The sequence below is a fragment of the Leptonotus elevatus genome, chromosome 5 (genome assembly GCF_054856555.1).
Source record: "Leptonotus elevatus isolate MCC_2025b chromosome 5, RoL_Lele_1.0, whole genome shotgun sequence".
NCBI lineage: Eukaryota > Metazoa > Chordata > Actinopteri > Syngnathiformes > Syngnathidae > Leptonotus > Leptonotus elevatus.
The window spans coordinates 23,261,614-23,282,025 of NC_141243.1; the positions used below are offsets into that span (position 1 = coordinate 23,261,614).

General features: G+C 38.3%; 1 protein-coding gene across 1 annotated transcript in view; it reads right to left on the minus strand.

Annotated features, from left to right (window-relative positions):
• The window catches only part of zmat4a (zinc finger, matrin-type 4a), an 85,782-nt gene that overhangs the window by 45,612 nt on the left and 19,758 nt on the right, over window positions 1-20,412 (minus strand). Inside the window, exon 3 of the mRNA XM_086077229.1 lies at window positions 5,816-5,905. Within this exon, the coding sequence (XP_085933355.1) occupies window positions 5,816-5,905 (90 nt within the window). The remainder of the gene's footprint in view (window positions 1-5,815; window positions 5,906-20,412) is intronic.

Consider the following 20,412-nt stretch of genomic DNA (forward strand, 5'->3'; position numbering starts at 1 on the left):
AACTAATGATAGCCCTAACCCAGAATGTATCTGTAGCTGAAGGTATCTATACACAAGAATATTGAATGGCAGGCTTCCACTGGATGACCCAGTTGAGGGACTTCTGATCAGCTACACTGACTCAGCAAAATGTACAGCTGTGGTAATTGCCTGCTCAGCTCTTCTAATGAACCATATAAAAGCTAATATGTTTACTGACATGAGTTGTCTGTTGATGTTGCTCATCACTTCAGTGAGAGAGTGCAGAACGTTTTCAGATTGAACACAGCTCATTATATAGAAAGATATACAAGTAACATTTATCAAACAGAAATATGCAGTATTTTATGCATTAACATTCTCCATTAAAATCTCCTAAAAAGCATTGAGGAATATTTAGCCAAGTAGCTGTGACATAAAGCCTGCTTAAGGTGAATGCAAAATTGAGACAAGCAGCTTGAAGTGTGTCTAAAAATGGCAGTTTGCATCATTACACCAGCATCCTTACAAAGTTGAAAATGTTCCTGCTTTCCGATGGGAGATTAGTTGGCCTCTAACCTGAATGTCTGCATACATATGCAGATATTTCTATAGAACTAAGCTTCCACGTTTCCAGTGTGAAAGGTTAGCAGCACTTCTACAGACATTGACTCAGTACAATTGTACCTAATATATTCAGTGCACTAGATTGAAACAAATCTTTGTGTGCTTTTCTGAGCACTGGAATTGCGGTGGACCTTGTGAATATTAAGTTAAGTTTTTCAAAAATCATAAAAAAAGAGTTTTAGGGAAAAAAACAGCAATAAGGTACAGTCAAATATATAATATTGCTGGGCTAGCCCCTTTCGTGTTAATATTACTCACCTCAAATATGCATCATCTATTTGAATATAGAAATGAAATGGGAGCGCCTCATAAAAATGTTAGTGTGTCAAGTGTGCAATCTGTGAGAAATTGCTCAAGGGAATGTTAGGGCAATGAAGCATAAGACTCCAGTCACTTCTTATTCCGTCAAGGCAGCGTCGGACACCTGTGCCATCTCCAGGAAGACTGCTCTGTCTCCCCGCCGGGATCCAGTGGCAACACTGGAGGCTTGATTTAACGGAAGACGGCCTTTGAATAAACTGATGGGAAAATAATCACATCAACCCGCACAGATGACTACTTACAGTGGATATCATTGTTGCTTGATAAAGTATGAAATTATGCATCAATTAACAACGCAAGCGATAACAGCATACACAAGAATAATAATTGCTTTCAATGTATAGTTATGAAGTGGATAGAGATGGATAATAAATGAGAGCTTCAAACAAAAAGACTCTATACCATTAGACAGTGTTGATGTCATGATCTGTGTTTTTATCGTGTGTTATTTTATTGTGTTGTTTATATTTAGTTTAGTTTAGTTTCATGGTATGTCCTGTTTTCTTGTGTTTCATGTTCACGTCTTGTCTTGCTCGTTAGGTTTTTGTTTCCATCTGTTGTCAACAGCCTTGTGCCGTCTGTTAATCAATCTGCCTCCTCAGCTTCTCACGTCTTGTCCAGGTGTTCCTCGTTGGCTCTTTAACTGGTTTCTTTCTGTCTTTGTCGGCCCAGGCTTGTTGCTGTTTTTGTTCCTGTCCTGTTTTCATGTTTGTCATGTTATTTTCACAGTTGTAGTGAGTCTGTTTCCAGTGTTGGATTTTTTCTTCAAGGTATTTTGGCTTTTTTATTTTTTTATTTTTTTATTTATTTTTGTATTTTTCATCATTTACAACAGTGGTCCTCAACCCTGGTCCTCGGGGACCGGTATCCAGCCTGTTTTCCATGTCTCCTACAGCCAACACAGGTGGGAATCGTTATCAGGCTTCTCCAGAGCTTGCTAATTAGCTGATGATATGAATCACCTGTGTTGGCTGCGGGAGACATGGAAAACAGGTTGGATACCGGTCCCCGAGGACCAGGGTTGAGGACCACTGATTTACAACTCACCAATTCAAAATATATGGAATTATGAAAAATACTTTTTTTTAAATACATTCTTCTTTGAGACTGTTGCCACCTCAACATTGCCACAAAGAGTACACAGTTGTGATAATTAGTCTTACAAATTAATATATATAAATGAGCCTTGCACAAAACAATAATTCCCCTGATGATTTTATTTGATATGAAAGGACATTTGTTGAAAGCAAACTTGTTGTTGATGCATAGAATATATAGCAACTGTTATGTCAAGCCAATTATTACCGTGTGGAGCAAAAGATGAATTTAATCTTGTTGACGAATTAACAGGCAATGTTCTTTACATGCCAATGGTGGCACAACCAAAAATCAATCTTTCACAAAAAGTTCTCAGTAGTAGTTTAGTGCAAACAAAATCAGTCATACTTTAAGAAAAAGTAGTCATCAGACATATTGAAATACAATATCCATCCATTAGAGTTACAGGTTAGCTGGAGCGTATCCCAAATGACTATTGAGTGGATCCAACCTTGACTGAGCGCCAGTCAATAGCACGGCACATATAGACAAACAACCACTCACGCTCAATGAGGGAAATTTTGGAATGACAGTGGAAGTACCCGGAGAAAAAACACAGGCAAGCACGAGGAGAACATGCAAAGCCAAAATAAGAGCCCAGACCGTCTCGACCGTTAGACAGACGTACCACATTTGTAATAATAGGATGATAATAATAGTAATAATCAGGGGTGCAAATAAAAATGTTGGCGCGGTCCTCAAATGAGCACCAGAGGTTGTTTGCTTGGTACTTAATTTTCCCTGGTGCTCATTTTCTTCCCGACCCATCACCTCATGGATGAACTTACATCTAGGCTAAGTTCATCATTAATAGGTGCAGGCATGTCTTTTTAATATAACGGAATACACCTTTTTTTTTTTCAGGTTTCACTTTTTATTTCTTATTACAACAACATACCAGGGATACACAATGGCAACTTAAAACTACACTATTTACAAAAAATAAAATACACTTGTGGAGTTAATCCTTTAGATCAGAGTAGGTGAAGGGATCATCATTTCAGTTTTTATAGCTCTAAACTAAATTAATTTAACAGTCCAATGCAACAATCAAATAATATACATTGTGAGCATTTGTGGGTTAAATGTTTTAACAGTTCCTCTGAGGTTTCATATGTTTTTAGAATTTCATTTAGGTGATGCCACCTTTGCTTTCATATTTGCCGACATCGCACGTCATGTTTTTTCTGCATGTTTTTTTGTTTCATCCATTTCAGCCATCAAAAATGGTGTAAACACAACAAGTTGACCGACATTCCCACCCCAACCGACCGAAAGCAGGTTATCACAGCAACGAAAATGACCAGCAGCGTGTACAGTTGTCACATGTCATCAACTCAAAAAGGTCCAGATGCTGGGCCATGCCAGAATGTACGCACTGTCTCAGTCTCTGTAGGCAATGCTGCCGTGTGTATTTTTAGACAGTGCCACCTTATATGCACACCCTGGTCACATCACATCTGTGTAATTTTACAAGGGAGGTCCCGTCTCATCAAGAAATGTGTCCGTTTTACAAGGGCTGCAATCAGACCTAACATAAATCTAGAGTGACAAAGGAGGGTTCAAATTGATCCATTGTTACATTTTGTCAATACTTAGGATTGGTACTTAAAAAAGTCCCATGCAATCAAAAATATACATTTTTCCCCCATTGTTTTATGGGTCAAATGAGTCTGTGACATGGTTTTGGTTTGTTTGGTTCTTTATGTAGTTTTACATAAATATAGCCTTTCAAAGAAAAATGCCTGCTAAAACGCAAAATTTCAATGGTGTCGTGACTTGGATTTGTTAATCATCATTCCTGTACCTGCCACTTTGTGGTTGCTACACGCCCACTCAACTCGCCCTTTTACTGGGGCACGTGCCTCAGTAGTAATGAGCTGTGCACCATATCACATCAACATGAAGGAAACTTAGCGATCAGGGCACACACAAAAAAGAAACAAGAGGATGAGAGGATGAAAGGAACAATGAGGTGGTACTAAATTAGAAACATAGTGCTGCCAGTTTGTTTGCGTATCATCAAGCATCACAAAATTGACTGCAAGTTACTAGCTTTATACTGATTCTAAATCAGTTTTAACATAAAATTAACATTCATAGTTTGTGCTGAAATGCCACAATTACGGTAAGTTGTTGGCAGCTATTGTAAACATGTCTTGTCAACCACGCATTATGCTACTTGTGCAAAAAATCAATAACATTTGGATGTAACAAATCATAAGAACAGCTTTTAATACACCAGAAGACAAAATTTGAGTTTGTGATTTAGCTCATTTTCAACTATTCCATTTTTAAAATGACAATTAATGGAATTTATTTGATTTATTGCCCATCCTTCCAAACATGCCTGTTGAAAATAGCGATAGCGATATTACTGCAATATTTAACATGTACCTAAAGAAATTACATTATAAAATGATCATCTAATGAAAGATTTTTGTTCATGCAGCAAAATAAGCAAGCTCAATGTATTGCTTCAGTAGTGTCCAAAGTCGGTCCTCGAGGGCCGTAGTCCTGCAAGTTTTGGATGTATCCCTGCTCCAACGCACCTGTTTCCTATGATGACAGGATTGTTATCAGGCTTATGCAGAGCTTGCTGATGAGCTTCAGGTGTGTTGGAGAAGGGAAAAATCCAAAACCTGCAGGACTCTGGCCCTCGCGAACCGACTTTGGCCACCACTGTACAACATAGTTAATTTTAATTACCCTAGACTGGTCAAAATCAGATAAAAGCAGAAAATTCAATAAGAAACTTATTGCATGTCTGCGATATGCACATTGCATTGGCCAATATCACGATGTCGACATTTTTTTTACCAATATATTGTGCAGCCCTAACATGAAACATTGGGGTTGTTACTGTAAATGGTTGTTCATGATTCCATACAGATTTCAGTGTTTTTATTGTATAATGCAGTTGCTCATTTACATGAAAATATTAAAGCAGGCTGATTAAATATAGCATGCACTTTTTTCTTTTCTTCAAGGTACTATTAAGTTTTTTTGTACAACAACAACAGTTGTCTTCAAATCAATTTAGGATTTTACTATTACTAAGTTTGTACACATACATGGCGCCATGCAAGCAAGTTAGCACCACCACTCTATAGTCCGTATCTCACTGAGCAGCACAGGCCTGCGAGGGTGCTGCTTTTTCGGCAGGCTTCCTTCAGTGTTGTAAAACGTTGCATAGATACTTGCAAGACACTCTCAATCCCTCTTTATACTCTCAAACCGTTTTGGGTGTCTCCCTCAAATTTTGAACATGTTCACAATTTCGCTGATCCTGATCTTGATTGGCTGATAGATATACTGATATTGACACAAGTCCAGATTGAAGCTGTGACTGCTGGTATGATGTCCACATGCACTAAAGCAATATATATATATATATATATATATATATATATATATATATATATATATATATATATATATACATATATATATATATATATATATACATATATATATATATATATATATATATATATATACATATATATATATATATATACATATATATATGTTGCTTAAAAAGCTGGAGGGAAAAAAAGTATAATAAAAGAAACATCTGTCTAAAAACCTCTTAATTTTAGGATGGTTAATGCTTAACTCTCATGTATGGGACTACAAGTAGAATAGTAGCCCCCAGCCTTTTAGCTACTCAGACACTGAGGGAGGTCGTTAAAAATCCATTCAAAATAAAACCCTTAATGTGACTCTGGCAGATGAGATCTGACATGAAACACGTGTTTCTCAGTGAGTTCAGACGAGGGACGTGATGTATATATCATAAATAACTTACATTGTCTGTCCTGAGCTTCTTGGGAGGGCAGCCTCCATCCACTGGATGTAACATGTAATAGAGTCGCACTTTATTGGCATGTTTTCGACTCTGCAAGAAAGAAAAGAAAGTGTTATGAATAAAGCAATATAAGGCAGCCAAATTGATATCAATGATTTACGTAGAGTACTACGAACCTTATAGCCATTGCTACATACTGCACATTTTAAATGGGCCTTCATTTCATCTTGCCACTTCCTACTGCATTACATCAGAAGCCTCACAAGTACTGGATGTGTTAAAATGGGGCAGTCATGCCTTCTTGCCCCCAGTTCTTCAAATATTAAAAAATTAATTGGTGATAAAAGAACACAGTATTGTATATGGTTATTGTATATGGTTGGGTGAAGTGTTTTTCTCATCAAAAACTTTTTTTTTGGTAAGATCACAGATCAGTTTTATTTGCATAGTTTTTAAACACTGTGTTTGTAGTAGTGGTTAATTAGACCGTGCTTGCACTAGACTTGTGCCGGGCCACGAGAATAAGGGTCATAGTGTTTAATTTATATATATATATATATATATATATATATATATATATATATATATATATATATATATATATATATATATATATATATATATATTAGTGCTGTCAAAGTTAAAGCGTTAACTAATTAATTAATCACAAAAAAATATCGCATTAATCATGTATTAACGCAGATTAATCGCACTATTAATTTTGACCCCAGATGATCCTTGATCTTGACAGCGGATGGTGACGTTAAAGGTAGCAGTTGGTGTTTGAGCAATAACCATAACTACATGCATTTAATAAATGTGTGCGTAAGACATTCAGAATATTTGTTCATTTTAAATTCTGCAAGTAAATAACTGATTAGAAAAAGAGGAGCATGAGAGTGTGTAGTGGAGCAAAAAACATTGAATATGTCCTCATAACATAAAATGTCGAAATAATTTTAACGAGCAACAGGTGCTCTTCAAATATGGCGGGCAACAAATGTTGATTAAAAAGCCTTTTTAATTAAGTGATTAATCGTGATTAATCAAAATTCTAGAATGTGATTAATCAGATTCATTTAATCTTTTTTTTTCTTTTTGAGAGAGCTCAGTATTGTTCATTCGGTAATCTTACCGATTCAACATGTCACCATCATTGCTCTCTCTCGTGTGCGTGTGTGTGTCTGCATATGTGCGTGCGTGTGAGTTTGTGCTCATTAATTCACCTGAAACCTATTAAAAATCCCATACCTTTCACCTAAACCGAATGCTTCAGAATCCCGATAGTCGTGAAATTGTCAAAAGACCCAAGGAGTGATCAAAGAAAAGAAAGGAAAGTGAAATCCAGCACCGACTACACAGGTTTTACAAACCAGAATCTTTCACCAACCCCAGAAGCATATAAATTCCAACAAATTAGAGAGACCTCAAGAGACCAAAGGAAAGACTAAAGAAAGGAAGGAAGGATTAAATGAAGCCGAGTGAGATCCACAGAAATCAGCCTCCACCGATTCAGCAACCAGAGGAAGAAGCAGATTGTGTTTGAATTTCGGTAGATGCTGGTGTGGTGGATCTGGCATGCATGAAAACCTCCACCAAAGAGGGGAGCCTTCGACTCCGGCCAGGACAGGGTAAGTACAACCCCCCAGAGACCCCAGGCCTCGGCAGCACCAGGGCACAACCCCCAGTCGGCACGGGGGCCACCGGCCGGAAAGCAAACCATGGAGCCTACCACAGCCCAGCCCCCGCCGCCGCCCGGCCACCAAACTCCCAACAAGCTGCCCTATGAGCCTATTTACAAAGTGTATTGTGCAAAACTAGTGGAGTGAGTTAAAAGGAGTGACCAGCAGAGCCTCTCCCAACCCGGCGGGGCCAGAAAGCGCACCCGACCCCAGCAACAACCTGAGCTGATGTTTAAACAGTCATCCTCATCATGCTGTTCACAATTTGACATCATGAGATCAAGACAACACCTAACAATGCATCAACAGTACTGTGAGTATTGTGATGCTTCAAACAGGAGAGTGATATTCAGCAGGTTGCAACAGAGATACTGAGAGACCACATCTCATACTGTAGACCGCTACATTGTGAACAATGCCATGAGAAACGAGATGGTGAATTCCACTCAAGTCAACACAAGTGTCACGTCAGACCATTCAAAACCGTTTACATCAGTGTGTTCTGCGTGATAGACGACCTGCAAGGGTACCTAACCACACCACCAAAGGCAAAGGTTTCACTGTCTTTCATGGGTGAGGGAGAATTTATGCTCGACGAGGGACCAGTGGGCCTCAGTGCTGTTCTCTGATGAAAGTCGATTCACGGTGAACAGAAATGATGGCCGCCTACGATATTGGAGAGCGCTATGCAACAGCCACTGTTGTCACCAGGTGAGCTTTTGGTGGTGGTGTCTTGTCAGTTGGCTTGTATTTAGTTTCCTGGTTCCGTTCAGTCTTTGTTGGATCATTGTCACTGTCACCACTCTTGTGTTTTGTTGTTACTGATTTTTGGTCTTATCAGAACGTTGTTGGTTTTGTTTATTTAGAGTTTTACCCAGTACTCCTGTTCGTGTTTTTGTTAAATAAATTGTGTTCAGTATTACATGCATCCCAGCTGTGGTTCTCCTGCCTCCCTGCATTTGGGTCCTCCACCCCTTTGTGACAAGTAGTATGTTTCAAAATGGTGATTTTTGGAAAACCTTAATTACAAAGAAGCAGAAGAACCCTTTTAAACATTAAGCACCCACTGTGTGATTCATATTAAAATTAAAATAATAATAATTATTATTATGGTTAATTATTACTGTGTTAATTGTGATTAATTGTTTATAATGTGTTGATTTATTTTTATACTTGTTTGACCTTACAGGCTTAAACTACTTGGAAAATTCCTCGTACTGTTAAATGTTTTAAGATGATGGCAGTCTGACCCTGGAAAAGATAATCTCTATTTATTTATGATACAATATACTGTTTTGAAAACCATCAAAGTGGAGTTCGACCAGTAGCCGGGAGCGGGTTGCGTTAGGAGTTATTTATATTTAGTAGTCCATTATTTAGTAGCAGTGGTTTACTTGATCCTCTTCACCATTTGACCCTAAGCTCCGTATTGTCTAATTTAAGCTGTAGACATCAGCTCGCTGTGACAGCAGAGTGATGATACTCACGACCACAAATTACGGCACAGTATATTGTCATGAAAGTTACCACAATGAGCGCTCTGCTGCTCTGTTTACGCCATGGTTTATTTGTGAATACATGTTGAATTCTTGTGCTGCTGCTGCAACGAAGCATGTTTAATTGTGAAAGTCACATTTTGCAGTTGCCTATTGACCCTTTCAATTACACACAACTTATATAATTATCTTACATGCATCTTTATTTGATAGGGAACAGCCTCAACAAAACAGTGACAACTCAATTAAATGAACTCGCTGCCGCTCGCTGCCTGAAACAATGTTGAATTGATAATTAGAGCACAGTTCAGTGAAAGTGTAGCAGGTGTCTTCTTACAAGCTTTGCATTGATCGCAAAGGATCTGATCTTGGAGCCACCTTGGTCAAATAATTGAGATGACAAATGAGTTTATCTGAGAACGAATCAGCTTTACAAGAAACACTGTTGTTATCACGAGATGGTGATACAAATAACAGAGGAGAAAGTAAAATGAAAGTTAGAAAGCAATTTTTACTTACTGCGATATTATTTCACCATGAAGGAGAAAGCACAGATGAGGGAGCCTAAAGTTTCGATTGCCGACATGACTTCCCAAGGACATAATACACAAGGGGAAGGCTGTAGAGATCTATTTTACAGTCTGTCGCGTTTACTGATATCGTAAAATCTGAGCCAGATAAAAACTCTCTATTGCATGATTACATATCCCACTATTTTATCTTTTACTATAAGATGCTTTGTTTGAAACCATCCAAATATGAATGAATGGTGTCACAACAACAAAGTGTATTCTACATTCTGTGTAGTTGTGTTAATTTTATCGGGCATTTTTTTATTTAGTCTCAGTTTTAGTCCAGTTTTAATCACACTTGTTAGTTTTTATCATAGTTAGTCAACTTCATCCCGTTTATGTTTAATCAACTTTTAGTCGACTACAAATCTAGCATTTTAGTCTTAGTTTTAGTCCTAGAAAACGTAATTTTATTTGTCTAGTTTTAGTCAACAAAAACTGTCAACATTTTAGTCTAGTTTTAGTCAGGACAATCATTTTACCTCTGTATGGGTTTTTTTGTCAGCAGATAATGTTGAATTTTGGATCTAAAACTATATCACATAAAATGTTCTTTCATCTTTTTGATGAAAAATAACTTCACACGCAATTACAGTATATCAACAAGTGGCTACAATGGATCCATGGTACAAGCTAGTAAATTAGCCAGCATTAGTTATCAGTTGGGTTAACATTATTGTTGTAACATGATAGCCGTTGGATTAATGTTACGTTATAACTATAGTTGATTTTTTTTAAACCGTTCACCGTGAATCCACCTCGTCTGTCCCATGTGTTTGTGAATGTTGCACTCGTTAGCTGCAGATTTGAAAGGGGGTGTGTCAAGTGACAGTGACAGATTAGCACAGACAAGATTTTACCAAATCATGTAATTTTTGTTTCGTCTTTGCTTATATACTAAAATGTCCATAGATTTTAATCCAGTTTTTATTAAGTGACGTACATTTTCCTCTCGTTTTCATTAGTCGCTGAAAATGCATACTGATTTAGTCCCAGTTATTGTTTATTAATGAGGGTTTTAGTCAAGTCTGGGTCTAGTTTTAATCCGGTTAAAAATGTGTGTTGACAAAAATATTTTTGTACACTAGTGTGTAGTGCAATCTTGGAAAATGAAAACATTTCTATCTACTGTATATTAATTATACATTTCACAAACTTCACAAAGGTGAGACACAAATAGTTTGGATTAAATTAAAGCTGATATGAGTTGTGAAAAAGTATCTCTTACTATGGGATGAAACATAACAAACATAACTACTAATTTAATTATCTAAGTACGTATTGGCAGAGATGCAAACAAGTGAACCCGGTTTCAACAAACAGCATGCTATTATATTTATTTTAATAACCTAGTCAAATAAAATGTAATGTGCATTGTAACTAATTCATTTCAACTTTTTCTGCCGCGTTTTCAGGCAGACACCGATATCGCCGGTCGTATGTTGTAGAGAGTGACACGTTCTGTCCAGTGAGGAAAGGAGACATTTGATGTATTTTCTTGTTTTGTTCTTTTACGCGAGAAAGCAAAAACAGAACGTACACTTTCGCTACCAAATGTCAGATTGTCAAAAGCAGGGGCCAGTGTTTCCCCTGCCTGTTTAGCATTAAGCTAGCGGGCCATTCTTAAGGCAATGTAGTTAGCTTGTTTTTTAATAGAAATTGTGTAATTCTGGTTGTTTTATGTTTAATTTGAAAGTAAACTACCACTTTTAGTGTAAATACTTTATTTAAAAAATACATCTAGAAGCCTCTTTTTGGAAGATTTTTTTTCTGAAGTTCCATCTGGCAAATTGTTGCTTGTTGTGAAGTGAGTCAAGTTTCACTGCCACCATACAGCACACACAAAAATCGGCTAAACTCCAACCACACGTCTATATAGAGGTGTCTGCTCTAGATATTATGCCACTGAGGTACAAAACATAATTCATGAATTAACAAGGAAGCAATATCAGTGTACTATACAATGCTAAATGGTAAACACTATGTTTTTCAAATGTAGGAATAACCAGAGTTCTTCATAAAGTTTACCTACGAACAGTGGTTGATTTACAATTCTTTAAGCCTAACAGATGAGGTCAGCAGAATTTTCTGCTTTGCATATACTCTTGCCACAATTGTGCTTGAACATTAACATACACTTATGAGCGCACAGTATGGTGAGAAAAAGGCTTAATGACCATAAAATCCAAAATAGTGTGACAATTGTTTTATTTTTTTAGAGATTAAAGTTGACATGAGTAGAGATGTGCATGTGAATTTTGGTGACGGTTCATAGCATTTTTAGGTCATTTAGCAACATTTAGCTTTGTACATTTACAGTTGTAAATCAAGCACAACTGTATCTAATATGCTGTCAAAACAATTTGATAACATTTTCCAACTATGACTGTTTGCGCAATTGTACCATAAAACCCTCAAAATGCATCCAGAATGTTCCATGCCTTTCTGCTAACAGTGCACTAACACAAACACAGTGTCAATCAGGGACTTTGAGTGTCAGGTCAAAGAACTTCTTATTTGCTGATAAGGTTATATGTAAATTAGTTGATTTCCTTTAGGAGGCCATAAATTAAACTGCCAAATAAAATGAAAATAGAATCTAACCTGAAGACACATACCAATAATGTGAAGTTAACAGCCTTCATATCTCCACTTACTGAATATTATATAAATATTCATCATTTAAGGGTTTCTGATGAATTACCATATTTGCATTTAAGCAGAATTGCTCAAATTGAACATTCAAATTACTTTTTGAACAGGCACATTTTACCTCGTATTATTTTTGCTTTCAATTTGAAAACATACTGTAAAACCCCTCTAAACCTCAATATTTTCTCAAAAATAGAAGCTGGCGGAGCATAAATGTGATCCTATAGCCTACTATGGCTATCCCTCCCTGAAGAAATATTTATTGTGGAACTATTTATATACATGGGAAGTGGTGGGAGACTAATTGAAGTGGCTCCCTCTGAGATCCAGTTGAAATTGACTTATCCATCAACCCAGCCTTCAATTTTTGTATCAGTGACAGTAGGAGATATTGAACCCATTTGTCCAAGACCTTTCACTCTGTTTTACCCTCTGTCGCTCCTCCCTGTGCTACAACTCTGACCGGATCTGGCACTCCTTGCGACCTCCCCGTCATTTTAATGCATGTTATTTGTGGGTGATAGGGACCGGGCCGGCCCACGGATAGCAAAAATGTGCATGTAATTGACACCCAGGGAAATGAATTGCATGTCGTTGATGTTCTGAAGCCGCAATTGAGCCCCAGGCAATTACACAACCACCACCAAACATGTTTGACTGTTTGTATGATGACTTTTTCTGGTGTATTACACTTAGGCTAGATATATCTAGACTTTCACCTTTGAAAACATTCAGCTTTTGTCTCATCCGTTCATAAAATATTCTCCCAGAAGTCTTAGAATCATTCAGATGTACTGCATTGTTTTTTTAAGACGAGTCTTTACGTTGTTTTGGGTCAGCAGCGGTTTTCACCTTGGAACTCTGCCATGGATGTCATTTTTCTTCCTTATTGTTGAGTCATGAACACTGACATTTACGGAGGCAAAGGAGGCCTGCAGTTCTTTAGATGTTGTCCTAGGTTCCGTTGTGACCTCTTTGGTGAGTCATCGCTGTGCTCTTGGTGTAATATTTGCAAGCCGGCTGTTCGTTTATTCATGACACTGTAACTTTGCGTTAAAGTCTGCTATTTTTATATTAATACATAATGTAAAAAGCCATAGACGGGCTAACAAAAAGCATCTGTGTCATGGGGTTTATCCCTTTGTGCAATGGATAGTTAAACTCATATGGCCAAACAACAAATGTAGACAAATAATATAACAATACGAGCATGTATTCTTTATCATCTGCTAAGAATGACTAATATTGTGGCGCCGTGGTGGCTTACTGTCGAGTTTAGGCCGGCTCAGTTTATAGAAGCAGTATGTTCGGACTCGCCCCCAAACTCGACATTTGCTATTCATGTTGACTTAAAAAAGAAGTTCTGGATCAACTCGAATGAGTTAATCATTATGTAAGTTCAGTCCATTTACTGTTTACCTTTCCCAAAAGACACATCAAATCCAACAAACAAAAATCTAATCAAAATGGTAAGTAGTAAATTGTGTACACTTATTTAGTGCTTCATCTACAACATACGTTGTCCAAAGTGCTTTACAAAGCCTCATATTCACCCTTTTAAAAACATATCACAAAGTGTGTACACCAGTATGCTGACGCAGCAGAAAAGTGGTAAAAACTGCTTCATTTATTTACATTCTATTTTTAAGTACCGTATTTTCCGGGCTATAAATCGCACCGGATTATAAATCGCACAAGGCCAAAAATGCATAATTAGGTAGGAAAAAAACATACATAAATCGCACTGGAGTATAAGTCGCATACATTTTAAGTAAATATATATATATATATGTATACTGTAGTATATTACAGTACAAGTCTAGAGTGCCCTCTTGTGGCTGTCTGTTAAATTATATTCCCCCGGTATATTTTTTTCATGTATTCATTCATTTCACATCGCTCCGGAGTATAAGTCGCAGGAACAGCCAACCTATAAAAAAAAGTGTGATTTATAGTCTGGAAAATAAAGTCATTAACAATGTTCTCCCTTTATTTTTTATGTCTCTGAGCACACACAAACTCGCTGAGCATTCTTTGTCAACATCAGGCTTGCACACAAAACAGTATCACACCTTTCCAAAATCTGAGTTCCTAACAAGTTACATGATGTTCTGTAGTTATGTTACAAAAAAATTCAAACCACCTACATATCAAAACAGATGATATAATCGGATAGAGATTTATACTATGAATAAAATTAACCTGAGTTTGTATGACTTTTTATGTCGTGAATTGGCCCAAATTGACTTGTCCAGAAATCAATGTAAGTAGTCAATGGGAATTTTGTAATAATTGTACAGTATTTTTTTACATAAATTACGACTTCAATCTTTGCTATTTTATAATACAAATGATATGACGTGAAGTGAGACATGAATGATGCTTTTCATCAACAATATGTGAATATAAACACATAAGATAAACAATATTAAATTATAAATGTTGTATAATGTTATTAAGTGTTGGGATGCTTCACTTGTTACAAGTAGATAATAATCTTCAAAAAGGATGTTAAGGACTTTACCTAGCCCAGTAAATTTCACATTCTTTAGATGATGCAAAACATTCATATTCTATCTTTTGGGTGGTAAATATTAGAAGGCTAACAGATTGAAAATGCAGGACAAAGTGACTTATATTACATAACTCACATTTTGTCAAACATGAGCAAAATTACAGAGGGGCTACACGTCGCCCTGAGCCAGCCAAAGCATCGACGCGAGGCAGCTGGGGCTGCAAGAACTCATGTGAATGTGAACTCATGTGAACAACACATTGGCGATCAAGACTTCATACATACATCACGGAAATATTCTTCAATTGTGCAGATGCTCTCACTCAGTACCCCCCCCCCCCCCCCAGTCAGCTGTGAGGGGATTGGTGAGATGACGAGTGTACAGCGCAGAATGACTTAAGGGCCCGATTTTCATGCCTAGTGCAAGCCTAGCACAAAGTCTAAATGGGTTATTTCTCTTTCTTTTGGTATTTTTGCTTGACTAACACAGACAGAATAGAGCGTTTTGATTTGTCGTGCTCCATTGTGAGATGGAATGCAGCCAACTCATGGCCAATCCAAGCGGCTCCCCTTATTCCCATTAAAATCAGTGTGGTGGACACGCACATTGTGGAAGTAGAAATTGACTCGCTGGGGTCAATTTCTTCCCTTTCAGATGCTGTAGTCGGCCGTGCATGTGACCTGGACAATTGGAGACCGCCTATCACCCACGATCGTGCATTATTTTCTATTTAATTATCTGGTCTGTGCTTTATATTCCTTTTCCTTTTCAATCCAATATTGTCAATGATTTCATCACTTAAATTAGTCAAATAGCTGAACTTGTGCAATTTCTGTTCAAATACATGGGTAAGAAGAAGTATTGCACTGTGAGTGCCTCCAGTAAATACACACACATACAATGTTTACCTTTATATCGACAATATGTGTTTAATTACTCAAGTACTGTGCATGTTGACGTTCAACAGTACGTCTAATATATTTAATAATTGTGTATGAAATATGTGGTCTTACTGTCACCCAGAAAAAGCAACTCAAATGCCACTTTTCCACTACTCCCGAACAACACAGCACCAGACTACACCGCACGGCCCGGCACGACACCAGACGGCCTCCATTGCATTTACATGACAACAGGCACGCAGCAGGATGGGGGCGGGATCAATTGTACTGTCCAAGCTTGCACACTCACAGCATGTGCGGTTCTATAACATTTCACGAGTGGTAAGGCTCCACTGTTTTTGCGGGGATTCAAAATATGAATTGCCATTGCATGATGTGGCGACTTCGCAAAGTACAGCCCATCAAATGCACAGAAGCTTTCACATATAGATGAAAAATCTATTTCCGGGTTTAAATCACTGAGACAACAGGCCTCCGCCAAGACAAAATTATAATATATACAGTACAAACACTTTGCATGTTACAGCAACATTGAATCATGTTTATATTTCATATGCACCACCATGGATGAAATATTGCGATCCTGATTTTGCGACCTGTACACAAAGCTCGCCGCAAGCGCTCATTCATTCAGAATGGCGAGCTCACTGTCATTCATTTGGCCGCCTCTCCAGGTCAAGGCTTGTCATCCTCACTCTCCGACGTCCGAAGCCCTCCGGCGGCCAACAAAGCCGCCATCCCTAAGGCGGTAGCCATGACCATGGGCTGGGGTGATGGATGGGGCTTCAGGCTGAGGGCTGTGGCTGGAGCTCTCATTCAAGTGAATGGGAACACATCACCCGGCGATCTATGTGTGAACTCAGACAGACGACGGGCACTTCAGAACCACCTCCGAGATGGTTCTAAAAACTGCTTGGCTCTGTAGCGAGCAGTGACGAGAGTCAGCCTGGAAAAAGTTTGCTGCCGGCAGGCTGCTGTGCTGCGCTCCATTGGTGCAATGCACAGTAGAAGCAAAGTAGACTTACATAACCACTAGATTAAGCCTTGGCTGGTTGAGGATGTTCAGACTTTCACTCATATTGAGTTAACTATGTTTGTCTCCAATAAATTACAGTAATCATAACTCGTAGAATGGTTTGTTAGAACATCAGACATGCAGTTGTGATACCAGACGTGCATAATTTTATAATTAGGGCTTGAATTACATATTAAATATAACGAACGGCAAGACAAGAGAGAGAGAGAGAGAGAGAGAGAGAGAGAGAGAGAGAGAGAGAGAGAGAGAGAGAGAGAGAGAGATCATCAAAAAAATACAACAATGAACTTGATCTTAAAAAGCCCTTTTGATCTAATATTTTTGCTGTCTCTAAATCAGCCAAAAAACACTCTGTTCAAAACAGCCTGTTTTACGGGTGTGTCACTTTTAAGTAAATAGCTGCACCAGGCCACGCCTAGGCCATACCCTTCTCTCTCGAAGGGGCAGTGATTTAGGTCATGGTAGCCACGTGCTAATGTTGTGACTGGAAACGACTGGCCATAGGAGCAAAAGAAAAGAAAAATACAGACGTGTATTTTACACATTTGAGAACTATTTTAATATGTGGAAAAGTGGCATAATGTTTTATCTTGAGAAAAAGTAGCATAACGTTACTACAGAGACTATGTTGTGGCGTTAGTTTGTGATTGTTTAGGCAATGGTTATTATGCTGTAACCGGCAAATCTCCCGCGAACGTTATTTTGCCTTGAATGTCTCAGATTTGCAGTGAATGCTTGTAGACATTTACAAGCGGTTATAAATAACACAAATGTGCACATTAAGGCAACTGCGCAGTCGCAACGTGCAAGCCGTCTCGTCGAGACCACTTAGCGGCCGGTTAGCATCACAAAGTCTTGTCAACTAGGTGGCGAGTTGCCAGTCACAGCAAATTAACCACCGCGGATTGTATCTTGACAAAACAAGATGCAACCGCTTCATATTATTCAACCACCGTCTACTTTATCATATCCGACCTCTTGTAACCAAACAACCTCCACATGACAAATGTAGCTCCCACTTTAAGCACTAAAAATACACCAGTAATATGGTAGAAGGTGCACATCTCTTATTAGAAAAGATACGAAGGAAGGCTATATCAAAAGTGTTAAACTTACATCTTTCCCGTTTGCAGTCGTATCACACTGTTGGGACCGATCCATTATGTTTAAACGTGTTGCAAATCCAGCTCTGAGCAGGCCTTCACTAACAATACAGTCCTTTGAGAAATGGTGTCGGTACACGTCCTTCAAAAATACAATTAATCCACTGTCTTCTCAAAGACATGGGACGAAGGAAGCAACCATTTTTTCCTGATCAATGTTTCCCTTCTCCACGGAGCATTTGCGAGCAGGGAGAGAAAAAGAAAGGCGCAGCCAGCTTCTCGAATTTCAGTGGGCGTGACTAACCTTGACCAGACGTGGTGCCACTAACCCAAGGGGGTGGGTCGAGTGCCTTCCGTGTCTTTCTGACGTCACTAAGTCACGGAAGTTAAATTTGCCCGTTTGAAGCACACATTTTAGAAAGGAGGAGAAAGCTAAAGCAGTTGTGGACTTACTTTTTTCATGCCTGGTAGGATTGTAGACAGGCCGGGGATGCATATTATTGACAGAAACCCCCACTAAAGTGCATTTTCATACTATAGGGACCTTTAAAGAACCAGCCAAGATATATTCTCATGGTTCAACTGCATATTATTTGCAGCATAAACACAGGTACACAATGCACATTGTTATGGTCAGGTCACAAGATAACTTTTGAGCAGCTTATAGACTTGCTAATTATTCGCACAAAGAATCTCTGGCTTCTGAGCTTGTCACACTGACACTGTCACAGCCCTGTCCTTCACTGCCGTCTTTTTGCATCTCTGTATCACTTCACTATTCTCCTCACAGAAATTGTGAAGCACGCAACAGGAAGTGATGACAGTGTTGACATTGTTGATGTCGCAGTCACATCGTTTCACCTGCCTTTGAGACGCCCAAATGCCCTCTCCACAGTCATTCGGGCTCTGCTGCGACGGCTGCTAAAACAAAGCTGCGCATGTGTTGTCTATTGGTTCTCAGGGTACGGCTTCAGTAGCCATGGCAAAAGTGGATATGCTACATCTCCCAGCATTGTTATGGGCACATCAACATCTCCAAACCTCTATGTGAAATGGAGGAACAGTGTACCACTCTGACCCCCTGATTCTGGTGACTTACCATGGAGACAACTACTTGCTTGGTCCTTTGCCTATTCTAATGCTGACCAACCAATATCCTCTGTTCCTTCCCAGGAGACTGCCATGCTCCAGTCCTCAACAAAGTCCCAGGTTCACACGTGAACGGTCTACACTTGATTTCTCCTTTTCCCATACAATCGTAAAACACTCCAAACTCACAAACCATCATCATTATCAGCATTTGTTTTTAACTGAAACCCACACAAGCAATAACCATCAACCATAAGTCAAAGCAGTTTTAACAGATTTACTGAGCTACAATACTGTATATCACAATGCAATATGATGATTATCTTCTCCACAAAAGTGAGGTAAGTTGTTAGTAGTTTCATGCGACCAAAAAAAGGGCTACTGTATAATGATGGTATTGTTGTATGCGTAAAGCAGTACAAAAAATAAAAACAATATTTGCATGGCAGGCTGATTCTGCCTCCTTATGACTGACAATGTTAACATGTTAGAACAAAGACACTTTCAATGTTCACTGACTTGTCATACTTCATTCATATTCATGTCCCATTCATGACATGTAGACCTTTGTTTTAAAGGTGGTGTTGAATACTTCAAAGAAAACACTGAGAAATTCATGTTGTGTAAATGTATTATGTTTCTATAAGAACATCTCCATGTCAACCTACTAAGCCTGAGGACTTTTCACTCCACTGAGTTTGCTTTTTGACAGCCCGCAATATTATATCTCATCCGTATCTCTCAAAGGTTTAAAAGCTTTCATTTGATCTCATGGTGAATTCTCCCAAAAGTCAGTGAGATGAAAAATGAGATTTTGGTAATGTAAAAAAAAAAGAGGTTGCTGCACTAAAATCTATACTTTCTTTCTTTCCACCAAAGTGGAATAAATAGGTTTGGAAAAACACATCCTCAGAAAAATTGTGATACCTATTTGACCTGGTTGAGGCACAACTACTGCCTTTTCTGAGAAAAAGACCTTTTCTATTTTTAGTTAAAAAAACAAAGAAGTTTGCTCTCAATTGCTTTGTATACTTTGGCACTTTCTTATACAGTTAGTTAAAAAAGTCTACATAGTCAGTGGTGTTGCTTTACCTTTTCAACCACTTCATACCAAAATGTTTGAACCGGTCTAGTCATGAGAACACAGATACCTCAAGAGAAATTATATTTTTCCATTTTTATCAACTGAGAAAAATATTTAGAAAGTGGCAGCATATAGCTTTCCTTTTGATTATGTTTTCCATCATACAGTACATGTTCATTACACCAGCGGTTTTTACTTTTGTAGATTTGTGTCGACAGTAGCTGCTAGACTAATATTTCCAGTCCATTAACTCCCAAGCCAATAAATCTGATCGATAGCAGCAGTGTTAGCATCATTCATGCAAATGCAGACAAGCGCATATATAATATCTCTTTCACTCTATCTATTTGCAGCTATTAGCAGACCTCAGAGGACTAATAGGAAGTAATCGAGAGGTGATCAGGGAAATGAGGTTTATATTCTCCATCTGACAAATGGGATGGATTTGCAACAGACTGCAGTGAT